At 47.4% G+C, this 22,255-nt stretch overlaps 1 protein-coding gene across 3 annotated transcripts; it reads right to left on the bottom strand.

Annotated features, from left to right (window-relative positions):
- Nucleotides 1-1,496: 1,496 nt before the first annotated feature.
- On the bottom strand, nucleotides 1,497-15,459 carry DELE1 (DAP3 binding cell death enhancer 1). Of its 3 annotated transcripts, none has more exons than XM_079770079.1 (13): nucleotides 15,304-15,459; nucleotides 14,535-14,649; nucleotides 14,316-14,439; nucleotides 10,196-10,343; nucleotides 9,135-9,296; nucleotides 8,790-8,878; nucleotides 8,576-8,672; nucleotides 5,772-5,914; nucleotides 4,812-4,970; nucleotides 4,626-4,718; nucleotides 3,772-3,943; nucleotides 2,798-3,031; nucleotides 1,497-1,862 (listed from the first exon to the last, which is right to left on the bottom strand). In XM_079770079.1, the coding sequence occupies exons 1-12, from the start codon at nucleotides 15,332-15,334 to the stop codon at nucleotides 2,799-2,801; spliced, it is 1,566 nt and encodes a 521-aa protein (XP_079626205.1). In that variant the 5' UTR covers nucleotides 15,335-15,459; the 3' UTR covers nucleotides 1,497-1,862; nucleotide 2,798. The 3 variants fall into 3 exon arrangements, with proteins under 3 accessions (XP_079626205.1, XP_079626206.1, XP_079626207.1); XM_079770080.1 differs by having other exon boundaries at nucleotides 3,778-3,943; XM_079770081.1 differs by having other exon boundaries at nucleotides 3,784-3,943.
- Nucleotides 15,460-22,255: the final 6,796 nt, after the last annotated feature.

Raw genomic sequence — 22,255 nt, 5'->3', positions numbered from 1 at the left:
AGTAACGGAATTTTAATGGCAAAAGCACACAGTTCTGGGTCTGTGGACGAAGACCATCCCCTGGGGCTGTGTGGAGACCACAGTGACTGAACAGCCAAGGATTTCTGGTCCCTTGAAAACATCTCTCTCACAACTTCCCCATCCTTGCCTCTCTACAGCTTAAAAATATCCCACCTCCACGCTTGGCACCTCAAATGGAACCAGTACTTAATTTGTAATGACTGAGGGGGAAGGAGGGCCGCATCTGGCCATCAACACACAACACCCAGTGTCCCTGGACAGTCTGAACTGCCCCTTGGCCCAGGCACGGTCAGGAGGCAGCAGCAATCAGAGAACCCAAAATGATAACAGGAAGGGAAGAGGCTGGCTCCACGAGTGGGGCTCCATGCGAGGACCAGCAGTGACTTCCACAGAGGTGCCCCTCGGAGGCTCATGGGCAATCTGCACGGCGCCGCTCTGTGCTCAGCTCCACGAGGGAAGCATCGGGTTAACCAAGCTCTGTACTGCAGGACTTCTTGGAACCCTGAATACGCTGATGTGCTTTGTGAATCTATAAAAGGGTACGTCGAATGCAGCGCTTCCCAAACTTATTTGACCACAGAAACCTTTATTTATTTATTTATTTATTTAGTTATTTTTTTGCAGAGAGATTACTGCACTGCACAGCTTAAAACCCTGAGCTTTAACCAATGAGTGAATGGACCCTACCTGCACAGGCCGTGCTAAGTGCTGAGGATACTGGAATAAAAGGAAGACAAGGCCCCTGCCCCACGGGAGGGCAGGGCGAGGCCAGTGTGTAGGGCAGCCCTGGGAAGGCAGCAGGGGCAGGGGAGGCAGAGGAGCTAGAGGGAGCTTAGGGCTCCAGCAGTGACAGGAAAGTGACAGCACTAGAAGCTGGGGAAAGGGTGAGCAGCAGGGAGGGAAATGTGGGCCCTCCCCTCAACTCTTCCCACCTTTGATCTGGCCGAGCAGGTGGTCTTTCCCATCTGAACAATCACTAGGGGTTTTGGTCGTTAGTCCCTCCCACACCCGACTCTCAACCACATCTATGCTATTGAACTTGGGCTCACATCCAAAAACTAGGGCACAGCTATTCACAAATTCAGTAATTGAAGTCATTAGCGTTGACTCAGAAATCATTTTTTCTAAGTCTCTCTCTTGGAGAAGCTTTTAAGACCCTTTAAATTGTTTAATGGAAAGTTTAGAGACGAGAATGGAGCCTAGGCTGTCAGCTCCCTGTGCCCGTCTCCCTGGCTCTCCCCAATACACTCAAGGGCAGAGTGATGAGATAATCCCACATCTGCTTTATTAAACTCCATGCGTTTCTGGCACACCCTTCACAAACAAAGACCACTCAAAATCCACACTCTCCTGCTCCAAGAGTCCGGGTACTCGATCTCCATTCACTCCCTTCCATCCTCAGGATGATAAAACACTTCCACGTAAAATTACAGTGTGAACAGCACAGAGAGCCTTGGACCAGGAGTCAGGAGGTCTGGCACCCCTCCTGGCCTGGTGACTCATAAACCCACGTAAACACATATGCCTCCTCAGGTCCTGTCCACAGTGCAGTGCCCACAGCAGCCCTGCAGAGTAGGAGGGCAGACACCATTGCTCTTGGTCTACAGCAGAGGGACAATGCAGTAAGTCAAGCTACTCACTGCTTCAAGGTGACGGGGCCATGCACAGTGACATGGCCAGAACCTGGGTCTCACACACTCTCCTCCTCCTTACTGTGCTAGGCAGGTTCTTAAGGTTCTTTGGGAAGGTGGGTGGATGACTGGCCTCTTCTTTGGGACTCAAGTTGCGGTATCTCTCTGGAGAACCCACAGGCTCCATCTTTAGGGCTGAAGTGAGAAGGTCTGAAAAAAAGTCCAACAGATACAGCAGGCAGTTAGGCAAGAAATTCCTTACTTCTCAACCAGACATTCATGAATCCGCTGGAGAGGAACAAAAGCGAACTGATTCAGTGTTCCCCGCAGTTTAGCTGTTCAAGGAACCACCTCAGGACTTTTGCCACCTCTCTGGATCTGTGTTCCCTTCTATGCAATGTCACAACGCTTTCCTTGAACTGGATTCACTGTTTTTAATGTCTGTGAAACTATAATATGCTAGTCACATTGTTACATGATATATTAAATATACACTACTAGAATAAAACTATTAATATGAATACCACCTAAAATATTCCTGTGAACCACCAGAGGCACACGTATCAGATGTTGGCAAAAAATGATGCAGTCTTGCCCTGGCCGGCGTGGCTTGGTGTTTGGAGCACAGGCGGCACTTGCATGCGTGTAGCAACTGATCAATGTGTCTTTGTGACATCGATGTCTTTCTCTCTCTCCCCCCCTCCCTTCCACTCTTTCTAAAAATCAATGGAAAAAATATCCTCACTCCTCTTGTGAAGATTAATTAAAAAAAAAAAAGATATAGTCTAAGCTTGAGGAAACTATGGGGAGGGAGAAGGTAACTGATTTGCTCAAAGACAAAGGCTGAGGTGAGGACCTGGGTCTCCGGAGCATTCAGTACCATTTTTCACAGGTCACTGAATGAATCCTTTTTGTGCACAGACCAGAAATGCCTGTGATTTACCCACTGCTCATCTGTGAGGCTACCTGGGGTGAAAGGTCAAAGTAATTTGTTAGCCATGCACTTGAAATTGCTTGAGAACCTGGATCCCACTTGAATTTCCACCCCGGAGAGGCATACTGACCCCTATTTTTATTGTCATCCAACTTCCTCCCTGCCCTCCCCCCTGCACCAGTGAGAGGTACCAGCGACTATTTGTTCTCACCTTAGCCAAAACCCAGTCTGACGAGACTCCTTTCCAAGGAGTGTGGGGGGACAGTCATGTTGGGGGCCTTGGGGCTGGCTCTGAGATGGCCACTTCTACAGAGGAGGCCAAGGTTCCCTGTGCTCCAGGCATGTGGGAGGTGCGAGGCTCCTGCCAGCAGGGTGTTCAGGCTGCAGAGGGAGGGGCTGGAGAAGGACTTCAACCCTGTGACTGCCAGGTCCTTGGGCCCCGAGGCTGCGGGGAGAGGTGAGAGTAACTCTTACTCATGCTGTATTCTGGGACTCCTATTTTGTGCAAGGAATTATTAAAAAAAAAAAAATACTTTTATTGATTTCAGAGAGGAAGGGAGAGAGAGAGAGAAATATCAATGATCAGAATCATTGATCGGCTGCCTCCTGCACACCCACCACTGCGGATCGAGCCCACAACCCAGGCATGTGCCCCTGACGGGAACTGAACCTGGGACCCTTCAGTCTGCAGGTCGATGCTCTATCCACTGAGCCAAATCTGCTAGGGCGAGCAAGGAATTCTTAAAGACTTGGTTCTCCCTGGCACTGCTGACCCACCCAGCCCGAGTGGCTCATGGGTGAGCAGGGCTCTCGGAGCCCTCGCAGGCTAACGCAGGGCATCGAGGCAGCCTCGGGATGTCGTCTCTCCTGGAAAATCACCAGGGCAGCTGCCATTTATTTAATACGTACTGTGTGCCAGCCTTGCTAAGCCCTTTATAGTCATCTCATTTAACCCTTACAACTACCGGGTAAGTCAAGTACTACTAGTACCCTCATAGTCAAAGGTGAAGAAGCTGAGCCTCGAGGACATGGAGCCCAAGTTCAGTGACAGCACAGGAGTCAAAACAGGTTTGTCTGACTCGAAAAGCTGTGCTCTTACCCAATCACTGGGGCAGGAAATAGCAAGGAGACCAAGAGCTATTGCCACCCCCTTCTCTGACGGGGAGGGGCCCTGTGGGCTTTGACCTGCACCTGCACCTGCTGCCTCCATGGACAAGAGGGTCTGCAGCCTCTCCCGGGCGGGCTCGTTCCCCAGAGCCGCTGACTGCTGGTAACATCGCACAGCCTGTCCCAGACTCCTCTGCACGCCAAGGCCCTTCTCATAGCAAATTCCCAAGTGGTACCTGCTCTGTGAGTCCTAAAAGAGAAAACCGACACCCAGATACACACTGCTTGCTTTCATCCATGAAATAAATGCTCTGTGAAACAAACTATAGGCCATGCTTCCTGGATGCCAATGCCCCCGGTTCAAAGACACCAGACATCCCCCAGCAACAGCTCCAGGTCTTCACGTGTCTTCCGGGTCCCCTGGATTACAACACGTGTAACGACGCACCTGTATGTACAACTTACAACATGCTTTTCACATGCTTTCACACGTTATCTTAGTCAGATTTTGATCCTCACGACAACCCTGTGAACTAGGAGACAGGCAGGCATTATTGTCCCAATTTTAGAGATGAGGGAACAGATTTGGATTAATAAGTGACCAGCTCAGTAGTGTACTGGTTAATGTGTAACACCTGGCTCTGCGGGAGGGAAAAAGCCCTGTTCTGAAGCATTCAGCAATTTCCATGGTGCAAATACTCCAACCATCGTTGATTTTACATATAACAGCTCTCACAAGCTGGTTTGAGCCAGCTCCAGCACACCACTGACTAGACTTGCGCAGGTCACACGTAAATCAGCAAGAGTTTGAAGCTGGTCCAATTCTCCTATCAAAAAGTCCCCTAAACAGAACAGAACTTAGTACCAGTTCCAAAGTCCTTTCCTTTATCAGAGTGGGTGCCCAACATGCCTGGATATTGGAGATCTCATACCCCATTGTTGGCAGCAAGCCAAAGATATTTCACAGCTCTCTGCTCGTCCAAGTATGGTTCCTTGGTGAAAAGCACCCCCAGGAAAGCTTGGGCCTGCGGTCAAGAAGGAAGGAAAAACATATTTTGGTTGCTGCCAGGCCCCACCCACCCCAGGTGCCCAGGAGAGACCCCACCCATAGCACGCACCTCTCTCAAGCCTGAGTCTGCAGCCTGCTTCAGCATGGACACTGCCCTCTGCCGCTCAGGGTCCCACGAGGAGGCTGAGCCTTGTAGCAGGCACCTGGCATAGCGGTACTGAGCCAGGCTGTGGCCCTGGCTGGCAGCCAGCTGGTAACAAAGGACCGCCTGGGGCAAAGGAGAAACACCGTCACTGCAAGCAGCCTTTTCTTTGATTGAAAATTTTAAATGTTATTTTAATTAAATAATACATCATGATTACGGATTAGTCAGAAAATGCAGATAAGCCAAAAAAAAGTTAAATACAGATAAAGCGAAAAACAGAAACATACAATCCCAAGAAATCCTGCCTCCTAAAGATCATTCTGTTAACGCTTCAGTGTACAGCCTTGCAAATTTCTTCATATATATGCTTATATATGTACACACATATACTATACATATTTACACACATAAATATGTGTGTATAGTGAGGGAGATAGAGAATGACTTCACTATTTTGTGACCTATTTTTTCATATAACAATACACCATGAATGTCTTTCCCAGCCAATAAATATAGATCTAGCACATTATTTTTAAGAACCACAGAGATGCTATTAACCAATTCTCTACTGAGGAAACTTCAGGTTGCTTCCCTTTTCTTTGCTATCATATATAATTTTAAGAAATACACTCTTGTATATAACATCTTTCTGTACTTATCTTGCTGTTTTAGAATTAATTAACCCACTCACCAAAGTAATACTCTAGGCCCTGAGGGTATAGCTGCAAAGAAGAAAGACCAGGACCTGATCTACCTGAGTTTGGAGTCTAAATTCCTAGAAGTTAGAGCTTTTAAAAAATGTTTCCCGCACAGGTGGGAGAGAGACTGGACTTTCCCCACACCCTGCCCACTGCTCATTTCTGGAAGTCACTCTGGGCCTGTGGCACAGGGGATGGGTCTGGGGAGAGGAGAGGAGGTTGGTACCTTGCCAAGGTCCTTGGAGGTGCCTCTGCCATACTCATGACACAAGCCCTCATTGTACTGTGCTTTGCTGTAGCCACGCTCTGCTGCTTTCTGGAAGTAGGAAAAGGCGGCCGTGTGGTTCCCATTCCTCATGTTCTCTGTCCCTGTAAGAAAGCACAGGGCGTAAACTTCCCCTGGGAACTTCCCCACATCCTCGGCCAGGTACCCACAAGCTTCTTCCTTTCCTTTTGGTGCTGGACATTTGCATATATTTCCCTTCTCCAAATATTTCACTGGTTTGCCATACACATCAGTGGGTTCTGCCCTCCTCTACACCATTCTCCTCTTGGCAACAGGATGCCGATTTCCCTTTGGGACTAGCCCTCCCCCCAGTGCTGTCAATCAACGTGTCTCCTCTCTTCCCAACCAATGAGAATCTCCCTCAGAAATCTGATTCTTGATCTCTTTGTGACCAGAGAGAAACAGCTTTTGCAGTTTATTCTGAGGACAGCACTTTGAAGACACTATAGGTACTGCCCCCTGGGTCCATGGGCTTCCCTGATTCCTGTCCGTTCTGAGGCTCTGCAGGTCAGCAGGTCTCAACAGACTCCTGTTGTGTTTAAGTTAGCCAGAGTGGGTTTAGGCTGTTTGTAACCAACACAACCTCACACAGCTGATACTGTTAATGTTGCTTTATGACGACACTGTGAGAGATTAATACAAGAGAGCAAAGACCTGAACTCAGGTGTGTCCAAAGCCCAGGTTCTTTTATCCTCCAAATAAAAAGGAAAACAGGAGAGGGGCTGGGCACAGACAATTCTCAACTCTAAGCCTTTGCTCAAGCTGTTTCTCTGCCTGGAATATCTTTTTCTGCCTCTGCCATCTGGCCTTCGCATCCTGTTTCTGCTCTAGAACCTGCAGACCACACTCTGGCTTGAAACACTTCTTTGGCACTTACTTAATATACGAGCCTTTTTCTCTGAACTAAACTGTTTCAAGAATATAAGCCCTGTCTCCTCAATTAGACTAAAATCCTGGAGGCAGATGCAGAAAAAGAATGCAAAAGAAATAACTTTGCATAGGGTGAAAGCTCTATACAAATGCAAAATATGATTATGGCTTATGCTCCCTTTGTGTTCTGTCACAGTGCTTAGCACTTGCTGAATAAATGAATATATGAATGAAGGAATGGGCAAGAAAATTCTCAGAAGAGACTGTCTGCCCATCAAAATCACAAAACGCTAATGAGGCAGAAGCCAGGCTGCATTCAGCCGGCAGTGAACTGAAGTCGCCTCCCTGCTGCCTGAAAACTCTCCCACCAGGATTCAGAGTCCTCTTGTCCTTGAGAAGGCTCAGAGGGCAAAGGATCCCACCCTGTCCTCATTCCCCACACTGGCTCTACCAACATACCCTGATCCATCTACCCTTCTCAGTCTCCTCCGCCTGTAACCTAGACTAAGCCATCATCACATTTTGCTTAGTCATCAGCAACAGTTCAACCCAGTCTCCTGTTCCCTCTCTGGCATCCCTTTAATCCACACCTGTCTACATAACTGCCAGAGAGATCTTTAAAAAGTAAATCAGATCATGTGACTGCCCCTCTTCCTGCTCCAGTGTAAAACCCTCTAATGGCTTCCTGTCTTAGCAAATCCACACTGTACCATGGCTCAGAAAAGCTCACTTGATTGGGCCCCTGCTTGCTTCTCTTGACTTCATTCTCCCCATGATCTCTAAGCTCTAGACACACTTACCTTTCTTTTGTTCCTCAAAAAGCAAAATCAGTCCTGCCTCAGGACCTTTGCACTTGTTGCTTCTACTTGAAAAGCTGTTTCTCCAGATGGAAACAAGACTGGCTTGTTTTTGTTAATCAGGTCTCAGCTTAAGGATCTTCCCGTCAGTGAGGCCTTCCAAATCAAACATTTCTTGCCCAAATCATGAACACATTCCCCTGTTTAATTTTGGTCATAACATTTATCACCATCTGAATTCTCTTTATCTGTTTGCCAATGTATTGTTTTTCTCTCCTTCAACTCACATGTTAGTTCCAGGAGAGTAAAGACTTTGATTGTCAAACACTAGATCCCCAACACCTAAAACAGGGCTGAGGAAAAGGTCAATGCTCCATAAATTTGTTCTGAGTGAATCCCAGCCTCAGACTCACCTGCCTACTAGACTCCAACAGATGCTGCTTGGGAGTCTGGGTCTCCATATTAGAAGGCCTGAAACTTAAGCCAAGTCACTGTGGAAACCAGGACACATGGTGAAGGGGCATCTGCAGTCTCCAGATGTGGGTAAGAAGTTCTTATTCATGCACTCGAGGGCCTGCTCCAAACCTCAGGAGCCTGTTTTTGCCTCTATGTGGCAGAGCATGCAAGGTGTTCTCCAAAACTTATTTCCTCCTTCTTAAAAGTAGGCATATGGTCATTCAGCTAAAGACCACATTTCCCACTCTCCTCTGTGATGAGCGTGGCCGTAAGCCTACATTCTGGGCAATGATTTGTGCAACTTCTCAGTCATGTCCTTAAAGGGAAGGAGTGGCCCTTTTGCTTTCCCACCCTAACCCTTCCAGCTGGCTAGAATATGGCAGGATTTAGAATAGCCAACTAGGACCTCAAGATAGGAGCCAGTTTGAAGAATGGCAAACATGTCTGAATGAGAATGGGTCCCTGACACCACAGTGCCCACATGCTAGATTTGGTTTACCTACCGGGGGAAAAGAAACTCTCTCTGGTTTAAACCAATCCCTACTGTGACTCTATGTGACCTTCTCCATACCCTTTCCATTTTCCCATCTGCCTGCCTTGATTGAGGGTCCACCTAGTTACCTAGGACGTTGAAAGCGATGGAAACACTGAGCTGGAAGAGTTGCTGAATGGAAGTCACAGCCTCCTCCAGGGAAAGCGTTTTTGATTTATCTTGTTCCTGGGAAGAAATACAAAGACTCATCACTTGGCGGGGGTGGGGGGGAGGGTTTCACTGGGACTGCCACCTGCCCAGGGCAATGTTAGAAAGATCCAGGTGGCCAAATCTGGACAATACCTGCTTTTCACCAGTGGGCTGAGGCTGGGCTGGTTTTGCCTGGGAGCTGAAGCTACTGCTGGCATGCAGGAAGCCGACATCACTGGGATCTGCAAGGGAAAAGGCCAACAACCAGCCAGGGCAAAGGAGAAAGTAATTTCTCCTATTCTCCCACTTTCCCAGTCTCCCAGCCCCTCCAGCCAGCACCACTGCCAGGAACCACAATAACCGTGAGCTACCTCAGGAAGCCTGGGGCCTCACAGGAATGACAAGTCCCTTACCTGGCATATACAACAAGAAATGTTCATCAGTCCAACTTCCCACCCCACCACTGCCTTCTGCTGATTCTAGGAGGTAGGGACCTACCTTCCTCAGGGGGCTCCCGAAGATCAGCTGCTCTCAAGGATCTGTGTGAGGAGGGGCTCTCGGGCTGAGTGGAGGGTTCTTCCTGGCCCAGCCTGGGTTCCCTGAGGCCAGTGTGCCTGGGAGCTGGGCTCTCAGGGCTGGGGAGAATGTGCCTCCGCAATGCTGGAAGAGCCGACGACAGCAGTCACATCAGGAGGGGATCAGTACAGTGAGCTCGGGGAAGTTTGGGGGACCAAAGGAAGAACTTGGAAAGTCCTGGGACACCTCCTTCACAGACCTCCCCCTCCATTTCCTTTGCTGGCTTCCCGCTGCCTGGCTTTAGAGGGGCCCACATTTACGGTGACCTCCTGCCTGAAGCATAAATCACTCTTCTGCTTTAATCTTCCAGTGGCAAGGAGGCATCTACTCTATTTATTCACTGCTGTAGCCCCAGCACCCAACACTTGGTTTGATGATAATACTGATAATGATGGTACCATAACAATAAGGGCAAGAATTTAAACTAATACTGAGCACTTCCTATGTGTCAGGCACATATGTCCTTATATTGATTCATTTGGTCCTCCCAAGAAACCTTTTATAGATGAAGAAACTGAGGCATAGGGAAGTTTAAAATGACTTGTCCAGGGACCCAAGACTAGTATATAGCAGTTCTGGGGCTTGAACCCCAATAGTCTGACTCCAGAGCCTTAACCAATTGGCTTTATTGCCTCTATACCCTGGTACATAATAGCTACTCAATAAAAATACATTTATTCATGAATGACTGAGCAGAGAATGACCTAACTGGCTCAGGGATAGACAGGAAGCCACACCCAGAATCTACAGTATACTGCACCCCAGTGGGGCTCCCTCCATGGAAGGTGATGGGAGGACATTGGAGGGTAGGTGTGGCCCACGCCCTGGGTGGATGGAACTTCCTCACATTCTCCTTCCTCTGACTTCAGATAGGAAAGGCAAGGAGCTGCTGATGGCTCTTTTCCTGAGGTGTGTCCAGAGATGCTTCCTGGCCCAGAGAAACTCCCAGCCCAGCCCTCCTGTCCCCGGGACTGAGAACTCACAGGAGCACGGATGCCACAGGGGAGATGAGAGGAAACAGTCCAGGGGACTGCGCCAAGAGCCGTGCTCTGCTCGCCGAGGTCCTGCTGGCAGCGATGCCTGGAAGTGGATCTGCCTTGCCAGCTGCAGGGCCAGCACAGCCAGAGTGCCCTGGGAAAGACAGCTCGTTAGGGACACAGCTGTCATCAGTCAGTCCGTACAGTCCTAGCCTGCAGCTCAAACATCACTTCGAGAAGCCTTTCCTGACTCCTGGTGGGGGCAGCTCCTCCACTCCATCCTCTCACAGCACCCAACTTCCCCTCTGAAACCCTGATCATACTGGTACCTAAGCAATCATCTCTACAATTATTCCACTAAGGTCTGACTCTCCTGTTAGTCTTAAAGCACCATGAGGGCAGCAGGAACCATGTCTGTTTTCCTCACCAATATATCCCCGGCACCTAGTAGAGTGCTAAGATATACATGCTGAATAAATGCATGAGCGAGTTACTGAATAAATAGTCTAAGCGGGCAAAAAGATAATGTGGTAAGTTGGGGCTCTGCACAAATGCAGGGACAGGTCAGAGTTCCCCACCAGGCTCACTCTCCTTCTCTAACCTGGCACAACTCTTCCCTTCCCCTCGCCCTGACCAAGCCACCCCATCACACACATCTTCACAGGTGCAGGCTTGTTGAAAGTGTCTCTTCTTCAACAGGTCTGCAGAACACCTAACCAAGCTCCTACCCAGTACTGCTTGGTTTTCCCTCCCCCTTCCTATATATTGAAAGGGACACCCAAATACTCATTGTTGCAACAGTAACTGGGTACAATGACAAACAAGACAGACACAGTTTCTGCTCTAGTGGAGTTTATCATATTCATTGATGGAGAAAGACAAAAACCCAAATACACAGAGAAAGAACTACAAATTATGCTAAAGGAAACAAATCAGGGTTTATACAAAGTGTAAGAGGGAGGCCTGACAAGGTAAGGAATCAGGGAAATCCTCTCTATTGAGGTGATGGCCAGAAAAAAGAGAAGGTGCTGGCATTGTCAATAACAGGGTTATGTACCCAGGCACTGAGGACAGCTTGTGCTCAGGCCCTTTCACACGGGCAGCAGTGACAGAGCTGAGGGATGGCATCAGGACGCCTGGCATCCAGGTCCAGTTTCCAAAAAGACTCTCTGGGGGATTACCCTAGGGTTTGGATCTTTGGCAAAATGGGAAACTGCTTGCCCTGGCCGGTGTGGCTGTGCTGGTTGAGCGTCCTCCTATGCACCAAAAGGTTGCTAGCTTGATTCCCAGTCAGGGCACATGCCCAGGTTGCAGGTTTGGTCCCCAGTCTGTGTGTGTACAAGAGGCAACCAATCGATGTTGCTCTCTCACATCGATGTTTCTCTCTCTTCCTCTCCCTTCCTCTCTCTCTCTCAAAAAAATAATCAATAAAATCTTTTTTTTTTAAAGGGAAAATGTTCCACTCTCCAAAGTGTGTTATGCCTTTAGTCCACAGCTTCCCAGACAGAAGTGCCCCTGTCATGGGAGACACTCCAGGCTCAGCTCTGCTGATGACACCCATTTACAGAGGAGACAACTGAGGCTCAGAGAGGTGAAGTCATTTGCCCAAAATACACAGCATAGAAGTGATAGGGATGAGATGTGACAGACACAAGGAATGATGTGTGTGCCAACTTCATTCAAAATACCTTATAAGAACAACCTGGAAGGCAAAGATTCTGCCTTACTAGATTGAGCATCTGACTTTATAGATCAAATTCAACAAATATTTATTCAGCAACTGTTATGGGCCAGGATCTGTACTAGGTGCTTTTACAAGCCATACTAGGTGCAGCAACCAAGGTATGGAGCATGGTAGGTAAGAGTATGAACTCCAGAGTAAAATTTGGCTTCTCTACTTAAGAGCTGTGTGACCTTAAGCATGTTACCTGAAGTTTCAGAGCCTAAGTTTCCTCATCTATAAAATGGAGATATTTCCCTTGCAAAACTTTTGTAAGGATTAAACAAGATAAGGCACATATAATACTTTACATTAATAAATAAAATATTAGCTATTTAGCATTATTTACTGTAAGCTCCATGAAGGCAAAAATCATATCTACCTTGTTCTCCACTATTTCCCTAGTGCCTACCAAAAATGCCTGGCTCAGAGAAGTTAAACAACAATTTACTGAATAAAAGGAGGAATAAATACATGGAGGGCAGGGGATGGGGAGTATGGCTCTACTAGGTGTACCAGTTAATAATGCAGATTTTTTTTTCAATAGATGGAGTTACACATATGTTGATATATATGCGATTTTATATGTATGCTATTTTGTTGTATTGACAGCAAGCTTCAAAACTTCATATGTCAAATTTGCTAAAGGTGTTAACATCATAGATATTTTTACGCTTAAAAATGTCGAAGTTCATGCCAAAAAAAAAAGAGCATTTGTGGGAAGTTTTAATTCATTACTTTATTTTGAAGAAAAAGTTATCGTATATTTTGGGAAGCTTATGGTGAACATGCTCCATCTCAAGATACTTGTGAACGCTGGTTTAAATGCTTTAAAAGTGATGATTTCGATGTGCAAGACAAAGAACGTCTAGGTCAGTGATGGGCAACCTTTTGAGCTTGGTGTGTCAAACTTCGCCAAAAAAACTGAGCATAACTCGGGTAGTGTGTCACTTTGAGGAAAAAACTAACTCCAAGACTCTAGTCGCAAATGTTTCATCCTCAGGAGCAGCAAATGTTTCATCCTCGGCATGCGGCCGCGTGTCATCAGAAATGGCTACGCGTGTCACTGCTGACACGTGTGTCATAGGTTTGCCATCACTGGTCTAGGTCAACCGAAAGAGTTTGAAGACCACAACTACAAGCATTATTGGATGAAGATGCATGTCAAACTCAAAAACAACTTGCAGAAAGATTAAACATTGCTCAGCAAACAATTTCTGATAGTTTACAAGCAATGGGAAAGATTTTAAAGGAAGGAAAATGGGTGCCACATCAACTAAATGAAAGACAAATGAAAAACCGAAAAGTCATCAGTAAAATGTTGCTTCAACGGCACGAAAGAAAGTCTTTTTTGCATCGAACTGTGACTGGCGATGAACAGTGGATTTATTTTGAGAATCCCAAACGCTCAAAATCATGGGATGATCCAGATCAACCATCAACATCGACTGCAAGGCCAAATCGCTTCGGAAAGAAGACAATGCTCTGCATTTGGTGGGATCAGGGAGGTGTGATGTATTATGAGCTTCTAAAACCAGGTGAAACAGTTAATATTGATCACTACTGACAACAAATAATCAATTTGAACCACGCTGTGATCGTGAAATGACCAGAATGTGCCAGAAGACACGGCAAAGTAATTTTGCTTCATGATGACGCAGCATCACACACTTCAAAACCAGTTAAAGACACGTTAAAAGATCTTGCCTGGGCCCTAACTGGTTTGGCTCAGTGGATAGAGCATCGGCCTTTGGACTGAAGGGTCCCAGGTTCAATTCCGGTCAAGGGCATGTACCTTGGTTGCGGGCACATCCCCAGTGGAGGGTGTGCAGGAGGCAGATGATTGATGTTTCTCTCTCATCAATGTTTCTAACTCTCTATCCCTCTCCCTTCCTCTAAAAAAAAAAGTCAATAAAATATATTTTTTAAAAAAAATCTTGCCTGGTAAGTATTAACCCACCCACTGTATTCACCAGATCTTGCTCCTTCAGATTACCACTTGTACCAATCGATGGCACACGCACTTTGAGCAGCACTTCAAAACATACGAGGAAGTGGAAAATTGGGTCTCTGAATGGTTTGCCTCAAAACAAGACAAGTTCTATTGGGACGGTATCCACAAATTACCTGAAAGATGGGGGAAATGTGTAGCTAGCGATGGACATTACTTTGAATAAAGCACTTTTGATGTTTCTCTTGAAATTATCATATTTTCTTTGATTACAAAATTTGCCATTATTAACCGGTACATCTAGTATATCCCTAAATATGCTCCAATGTCACAAAGTTACTCAAAATTTGAGTGTGGGCACAATGATGCCCTAGCTCTTGTTTCTAGACTATACGTCCATGCAGGATCATTCTCACCCACACTGAAAGTTAAGGACAGGACTGAGGAAGCCTTACCCACGATACGGCATCCCACAAGGTGTTTGGGGAGACACGGCTAGACATCCACTGGAAGGCATCCTTCCATCCATGGGACCTTGGGCCCCTGCTTGTACCTGGACCTGGGCCATGGGGGTCTGACCTAGATGATGTAATGGAGGCCATTAAGTTCTGTCCCAGGTAAGAGGGAGAGGGGGGCCAGGAGAGGAAACAGGTGAGGGAATGGCAGTATCTCACCTGTCAAAGCTTGGCACAGAGACCAGCAGAGTCGAGGAGGTAGCTTGAGACCCATCTGGGCTGGTGGGCTTGGGGGTCACCCCCCGGAAGCCAGGTCCAAGCAGACGGGGAAGAGCTGTGCAGAGCAACAAAAATCAGTCACCTCCATATAAACAGAATTGGGGCAATGGCAGGCCCACCAATCTTCCCTTTGATACTTGGAACCCCAGCCCAGGAACCCAGGGATCTCTGGCATCTGACTCTGCAAAGGTTCTTAAAGGATACATGTGGGAATTTTTTGCCTAGTACAGATTCTAGGGTGCCACCCCAGAACCAATAAGCCAGATTGTTCCGGGTGGGGCATCTATATTTTGATGCTCCTGGCGATTCTGATGCCCTCCTAGGGTTGACAACCACTGTTTTAAAATGACCAGGCATTCATACACAAATTGAACTCTAGTTCTAAATCCCGCCTCTTCTCATTGGCTCTGCCTACTCCACTGGCCTCCACACCTTTTATTGACTCCACCCACCACCTCGTTATTTGGCCCCTCCCCCTTGAGCAGCCACACCCATCTCCTTGGCTCTAACCTCCACCCTCTTCCCCACTAGCTCTAACGACACCTCCAATTCCATCTCCCCGTCTCCGGGCGTGCAGCCCCGCCCTCCAGGCCCCGCCTTCCTCCGCTCCAGCCCGGTCCACTGTAGCTTTGGCTCGGCCCTCCCTCCTGCCCCTCCTCCAATTCCGAGTCTCCGCTGCCTCGGGACGCGCAGCTCCCACGCCCCTCACTTCTGCTCCGGAGTCCCGGGAGGCGCCACATGTCGTCGCCAACACCAGAGGCTCGCAGCCGAAAAAGCGAGGCCAAACCACGGGACGGCGGCTACAACGGCCGCTGCGGCGCCCTCCGGGCGGCGGAACCCCGAGGACGCTCCCAGCCAGCCAATGAGGAAGGGGCCCAGCCGGAAGGACGGTGCTCGGCGAACGGAAGTGGGGTGTAGGCGGGTTTTGGGTAGCGGGAGGTGAAGTGCGGCCAGGGCACGGCCACTTGGGCTGTGCCGGCACGCGCCAGCGGAGAACGCGGAGGCGGGGTGCTCGCCTCTGGCAAAGCTGAAGCGCCTGAGAAGCGGGGCTAGAGCGGCCTCGGTGGCGCAAGAGCATCTTGCAGGCACCGTAGAGCCGCGAAAGGGGAACAGCCTTCTTCAGGCCATGATGCTGGAGGCGGTGGGAGTGATGAGACCCATTGGGCGGAGGAGAAGGACCTTAGGGTCTCAGGTAGGAAGCCCGCAGTCCATGCTTCCCGTCCAAGGCCCTCGGCCTGGAGAGGTGGGCCGGTCCGACGGGGTAGGCAATGAAGAACTGCACAAGCAGGCTCTGATTCCGGGCTTCCAGCTCTGGCTCGGCTTTTGTTTTCACCTTGTAGCCTCTGGCCAACCCCCTCCGAAGTCTGGGCATCAGCCTTCGTAATGAGAGGGTCAGAAAGAGTGATCTGGTCCTAACTGGTTTCACAGGAACAACTTGAGTTGCTGTTTTTAAAATACCTAAGAGAGCCCATGCTCCATAGCGGTTTGGCTCAGCGGATAGAGCATCCGCTTGCGGACTAAAGGGTCCCGGGTTTGATTCCGGTCAAAGGCACGTGCCCAGGTTGCGGGCTCCATCCCCAGTAGGGGGCGTGCAGGAGGCCGCCAATCAATGATTCTCATATTTGATGTTTTTATCTCTCCCGTCTCCCTTCCACTCTGAAATCAATAAGAATATATATTTTAAAATAAAATACCTAAGAGAGAACCCCCCGCCCCGCTACACAAACACCTGTTGTCAATCAGAGCCCTCATCTTCAGACCCAGCCAATGCCATTGATGAGTTCTTTTGCTGGGAAAAGCATGGTTCCTCTGGTTCCTCTGCACTTGAATCCATTAAAATAAAGGAGCTCAAATTCAAATATAAGGTGTGTAGATTTCCTCCTCCTTTTTTTCTTCTGGGTAGGTGGAAGTCTCCACTTGGGGTAAAAGTACTGGGGGGTACCTACTTTTAGACACAGGCAATTAATATAACCAGACATACATATTCATAGGTTCAATTTTTGAGCCATATGTCAGCCACCATCCTCGAATCAGAAGACAGTAAAGAGCATTTGTGGCCTCCAGGAGCACACGGTCTGTTGTTTTAAGTGTGGCCTCTGGAGTTCCACAAACGGTTTGAATTCCAGCTTTCTTACCTCCTAGCTATGTGTTCTTGGGCAGTTTACTTAACCACTTTAAGCCTCAGGTTCCTCATCTATAAAACAGGAAAAATACTATCTCATGCGATTGTGAGGCTTAAGTAAAATAGTACATGTAAAGTGTTTAGCATAGTTCCTGGCACACAGTAAGAGCCTAGTAAGTGTAAGTTGCTCTTAATTGTACTGGGAGAGGTGAGTAGGCAAAATAAATAGATATTTTCCAATAGAAGCATGAGCACTGGGTTATGGGATACCAGGGAAAGATTCTGAAAAGTAGTTGCATTTGAGCTGGGCCTTGAACTATAAGAGTTTGCCAGGCAATCAATGATTCTCATCATTGATGTTTCTATCTCTCTCTCCCTCTACCTTCCTCTCTGAAATGAATAAAAATGTATTTTTTTTAAAAGAGTTTGCCAGGTGGAGAAAGGCATTGCAAGCAGAAGAAACAATAAATAGACTCAGACATGTGAATATTAGGGAACTATTCAGAAATATCCTTGCTTTGGGATTTGGGGCAACCACTTTTCATATACCTAGTGTTGCTGCCTCAAAATAAAATATGCATACTGGTTTGGCTCTGTTCTCCTGGGACTTCCACATTCTTCTTCCATTCAGCCTGTCTGGTAGTTTATTTTATTCCTGAAGGTTCAGCCACATCTAGCGCTTCAGTGACAATTCCCCAACTATTGGAGTCCTCACTGCTCTCCACTTTTCCCAATTTCTCTAGCACTTAATTTCTTACCACACAATTTAGCAGTAATTATATGTTGTCCTGTCATTTAATTACCTCATTTGTGTAAGTCTAGTCTCCAGTTCTCTCCCTCAGGGCAGGGATGGCATTTTCTCATTTTGTGTCCCACATTGGGCTTGACATAAACTGTCCACAGAAGATGTTCAAACAATGCCTGTTGACTGGACACCTTGTACTGCTATGATTACAGACATAGAACACCAGCCCCCAACCATGGGATTTATTGATTCTAGCGTAAATGTATTCACTCCACATATACTATCATTGAGGGTCCTCTGTGTTTGAAGCTAGCTGACATTTTTTGAAGATAAGGTGTCTGTTCCCATATATAAAACTAGAGGCCCAATGCACGGAATTCGTGCAAGAGTAGGCCTTCCTTCCCGCAGCTGCTAGCACCGGCTTCCCTCTAGCACCCGGGACCTGGGCTTCCCTCTAGCCACTGGCACCCAGGACCCGGGCTTCCCTTCCCTGGCTTCGTCTGGAAGGTCGTCCGGTCTAATTAGCATATTGTGCTTTTATTATAGATGGCCCGATGACATCTCGTGTCCCTAGTAGTCTGAGAACACTAACAGACCACCTGTGAGGGTAGATGGCTAGGGCAGCTGGTGTCCTCGCTGACACACCAGATCACCTGTGGAGTGTGGCCCAGAGGAGCACCGTCAAGGACGGCAGCTTTGTTCCCTGGCCTTTAGTTTTGCCTGAACTTCAGGCCAACCCGTCAGCCATTCTCTTCTCCCAAGATTGCTCTGTGTTGGCTTGTGGGCCAAAGTCAATTTGACTCAATCCCGCTACAAAGGTAAGTGAACGTACTACTCAGATGTCCACTTAACTATCTTTTAACCCCAGTGAGGGTTCTAGACATTGGTTTTGGCAGACATTCTTAATTTGCACTAATCCAATCTCTGAGAGCTGATTCTGTGCTGGAGAGTGTCCTGAGTATACAACAATTTTTAAAAAATGAGTGTAGTCCCTGCCTTCACAGAGAAAATAGTCTAGCAGGGCAAGCAAACTCAGTAGACAATTAAAATACAGAATGGTGTTTTAGTTATTGCAGCATAACGAACTCCAAAATTTTGTGGCTTTAAACAGTCATTATCTCTCACAGTTCTGTGAATTGACTGGACTCAGCTGTCAATTCTGCTGGTCTCACTTGGGGTCTCTCATGAGACTGCTGTCAGGAGGCAGCTGAGGCTGGAGTCATATGAAGGCTCGCCTGGGACATTGGAAAGGCTGAGCCTCTCTGCCATGTTCCACGTGGCCTCTCCAGCTGCGTAGCTGAGCTTCCAAAACGGTGGCTCAGAACTTCCTAAAAGTACAAAAGTGGAAGCTGCCAGGCTCCCTAAGGCTTAGGCCTGGAACCTGCACAGCTTCACTTCTGCACTCTGTGGGTTAAAGCAAATCACAGGATCAGCCCACAGTCAGTGTGGGAGGGGAAGAGAGGGGCTTGAATAGTGGTTAAGAGCTCTTTGGAGATTAGCAAGTGCTTTAGTGGGAAAAGTGCGGGCTGCTATGGAAACACCTAGGAGAGGCTCATACCCTAAGTATGGAAATCCAAGGAAGACTTCCTGAGGGCAGCAACATCTAAACTGATGAGCCTAAAGGTGAGGACTGGAAACGAGCCAGATGAAGAAGGGGAAGAGAAAACACAGTTCTGGCTGGTGCAAGTGTCCAGGAGGCAAAGAGTACAATTTTAGATCAGTGTGGTTGTTGAAGGAGGGGTAAGGATATAGGATAGTGATAGCCCTTTAGTCCGGAGAGGTAAATGGGACCAGGTCATAAAGTCTTATAAACCTTCTAAGATGTCTGGACTCTGTCCTGAGGGTATGGCACATCAAGGAAGGGAGCGTGATTAGGCTGGGGGGATCCTAAAAAGGCTATTGGCTGCTGAGTGGGCGATGGATTGAAGGGATGAAGCCCTTAGTTTCACCATGTCCCTTCTAGCCAGTGACCTCACCTTCATCACTGAGAAGGCTGAGTCATCCCCTCAGCATTGCTTTCGGTTGTTTCTGCTTTTAACTAGTGGGACTTTTTATCATAAAAAAAATGCAAGCTCCTTTATACAAGTTTGTTTTCTCATTTTAAAATGAACATGTCATAGAAAGCCTGCTATCCAGGAGGATCTGGACATGTGGTTGGTCAAGTGGTCAAACAATTCATACCTAAGTGTGAAGTGAATTAAAGGGACTAGGGAGCATGCCAAGCTCTGTGGATTTTGCCCCTCAGTTAAGTAATGGTTAAGAGAGCACCTACTCTAGTAAAAAGTCAAACAGTACTACAAGGCTTCTAACAAAATAGAGCAGACCCCTGCCATGGGCAGCTCTTTACTCTCTAGTCCTGCTCTCTAGAGGCAAACATTTTCAACTCTTTGCAGTTTCAGGAAGCAGCACAGGTTCTAGAATTGGACTGTCTGGCATCCAACACAGCCCTCGCACTTACAGCTGGGTAATTAGTCAAGTGAATTATATCTTTTACCTCGGTTTCCTCATCTGGAAGATGGGAATTCAAATTGTACCCTTCGCATGAGTTAACATAAATTACCTGGCACGTGGTCAGTATATGGTGATAATGAAGAAGGCTGTAACTTGAGAGCAGCTGTGAGGACAGCTGTGGACTTTTAATTGCACACTATGCAAAATAAATGTAAGGCATGAATATGAGTTAGAGGAAATGACAAGAACAGAGACTCATTTGCAGAGGTCTGATTCCCTTTGTTCTAAGGCCAAACTCCTCTGTTTGCTCTCAGTCCCATTCCCTTCCTGTCTCTTCCAGAACCTTGTCTCTTTATCTTGTCTAATTATCCTAATCCTCATGCCAAAGCATACATCTCTCTATTAGTTTTTTTTTCTTTTTATGAAATATACACAGGCCTTCCCAATGTTGGGGTGGGAGTTCCTTTATTTGATCACCCTGCCTTTTTTCAGCTACCATCCTGTTTCTTTCTATTGCCACATTTTTTCGGTAACACACAAATTCTCTCCCCTTCCTTCAAAACTCCTTTGCTTTCAGCTTTGTCTCCCAGCTCCCATCACTGTTTTTCTGACACAGCTGTCACTAGGGTCATCAGGGCCACCTCATTGACCACCAGTGGGCCTTTGCTCAGTCAGCGTCCAGAACACCTGACTCAGTTGACCATCTACTCTTTAAATCTCACATGCAAACCACCTCATTATCGTACTTTCTTATTTCTGTCAATTGTACTATTTCCCCAAGCTACTCAGGAAAGAAACTTTGAACTCAGGGTTGGCTCAGCCCTCCCCCACATTAGTTTTGACTCTCATTGGCAATATTAGAAACTCATTGACGCTAGCTCTTTAGGAAAGTTGTATCAGGATACGGAGGAGTAGGGGGACATTAATGGACCCCAAAGCCAAGATGCAGCTGGAACCCAGGAAAGATCAGTACTGTAGACTCAGGAGCCAGTGAAATGAGTCCGCTCTCTAACTTTCTTTCTGCATTTCTTGAGATCTGCACAGACATCCCGAAGGTGTCAGACACTCCCACACCCAGCTAGTCACCACATCCTAAAAAAATTGCATTTTCATCAGGCCCTTGAATCTGTCCTCTCTCTAGCTTCCTGTATGGTGTCTCCCATGTCTACCCTTTGATTGTTCTGTTTCTGTCATTGTGAAACTGAGGGTTCTTATGACTTTAATTTAGTTTTAAATCCCAGCTCTAGAAATCATCTCTCTCTATATATTCCTCAGAGACCTAGTCTTTCCCCTGGATAATCAGCAACCCCCGAGGCAGCAGAAGACAGTAGGCCTGAATAATGGTCATGGGGTTGGGACTCCTGGCAGGCTAAAGATGACATCTTGGCCTAAGTTATGTTTCAGTTCCTGAGTCCTAAGGTGGAATGGCTCCCATGAAACCAGAACAGGCCTCGGGGCTGACCTCTAGACCTGAAGAAATGATTCATTACCCTTAGCTTGCCTCCAACAAATTAACTCCCAGCAAGACACTGAACTCCTAACCCACCATGTCTTGTGATTTTGCCCTATACAGCCTGTAACCTACACACCGTCAGGAGTTCGGGCTTTTGAGCATTAGCTTCCTGTTCTCCTGGGTGGTGTCGTTCATCAATAAAATAGCCAATATTTATCCGCTGCAGTCCTCCAGTGTTTGGCTCTGTCTAGTGGTGGGCAAGCTCTTTCTGTTCTGTAATAATTGCTTCTTCCGCCTCCTGACCCTGAGTATCAGCATTGCCCACGTTTCAGTTCTTTGTTGGTTGGTCTTTTCTTGAACTACCTTCTGTGTTGTTGACCCATAATGAGAGTAGAGTGGTTAAGAGCTTGGATTTCACAGTCCTAATGGCCTGAGCTTGAATCTCCCACCACTTTCTAGTTGTGTGAACTTGGGGAAAGTACTTGAATTTTTTCAGCCTCAATTTCTCATCCGTGAAATGGGGATAATTTTGGTTCCTTCCTGACATGATTGATATGAGGATTCACTGAGCAAATGCATGAAAAGTGCTTAGTTAGCACAGTGCTTGGCACACAGATAGGACTCAATAAATGGTCACAATTATTAGCCTTGCCCTTGTTCTCTTACCTGAGTTCTAGTCTTTCATCACTGCTCTGACCTCAGATCCACCTGTCAGAATTCTCCGGGTACTGCTGGAAGATGCAGCTTTCTGAGAGCCGGAGGGTGGGATGACCTGAAAAAGAGGGGTGGTCTTGAATCCTTGAAGGAACCCCCATCTAACCAGTCAGCCCTGTGCAAAGAAGACTCAGAACAGTCCCCTGTAAGCCTCCAAATCTTTTTGCTATCTGAGT

The sequence above is a fragment of the Cnephaeus nilssonii genome, assembly GCF_951640355.1.
Source record: "Cnephaeus nilssonii genome assembly, chromosome: 5".
NCBI classification, from domain to species: Eukaryota; Metazoa; Chordata; class Mammalia; order Chiroptera; family Vespertilionidae; genus Cnephaeus; species Cnephaeus nilssonii.
The sequence above is the reverse complement of the archived record's forward strand: the minus strand, read 5'-3'. Positions and strand labels throughout refer to the sequence as shown.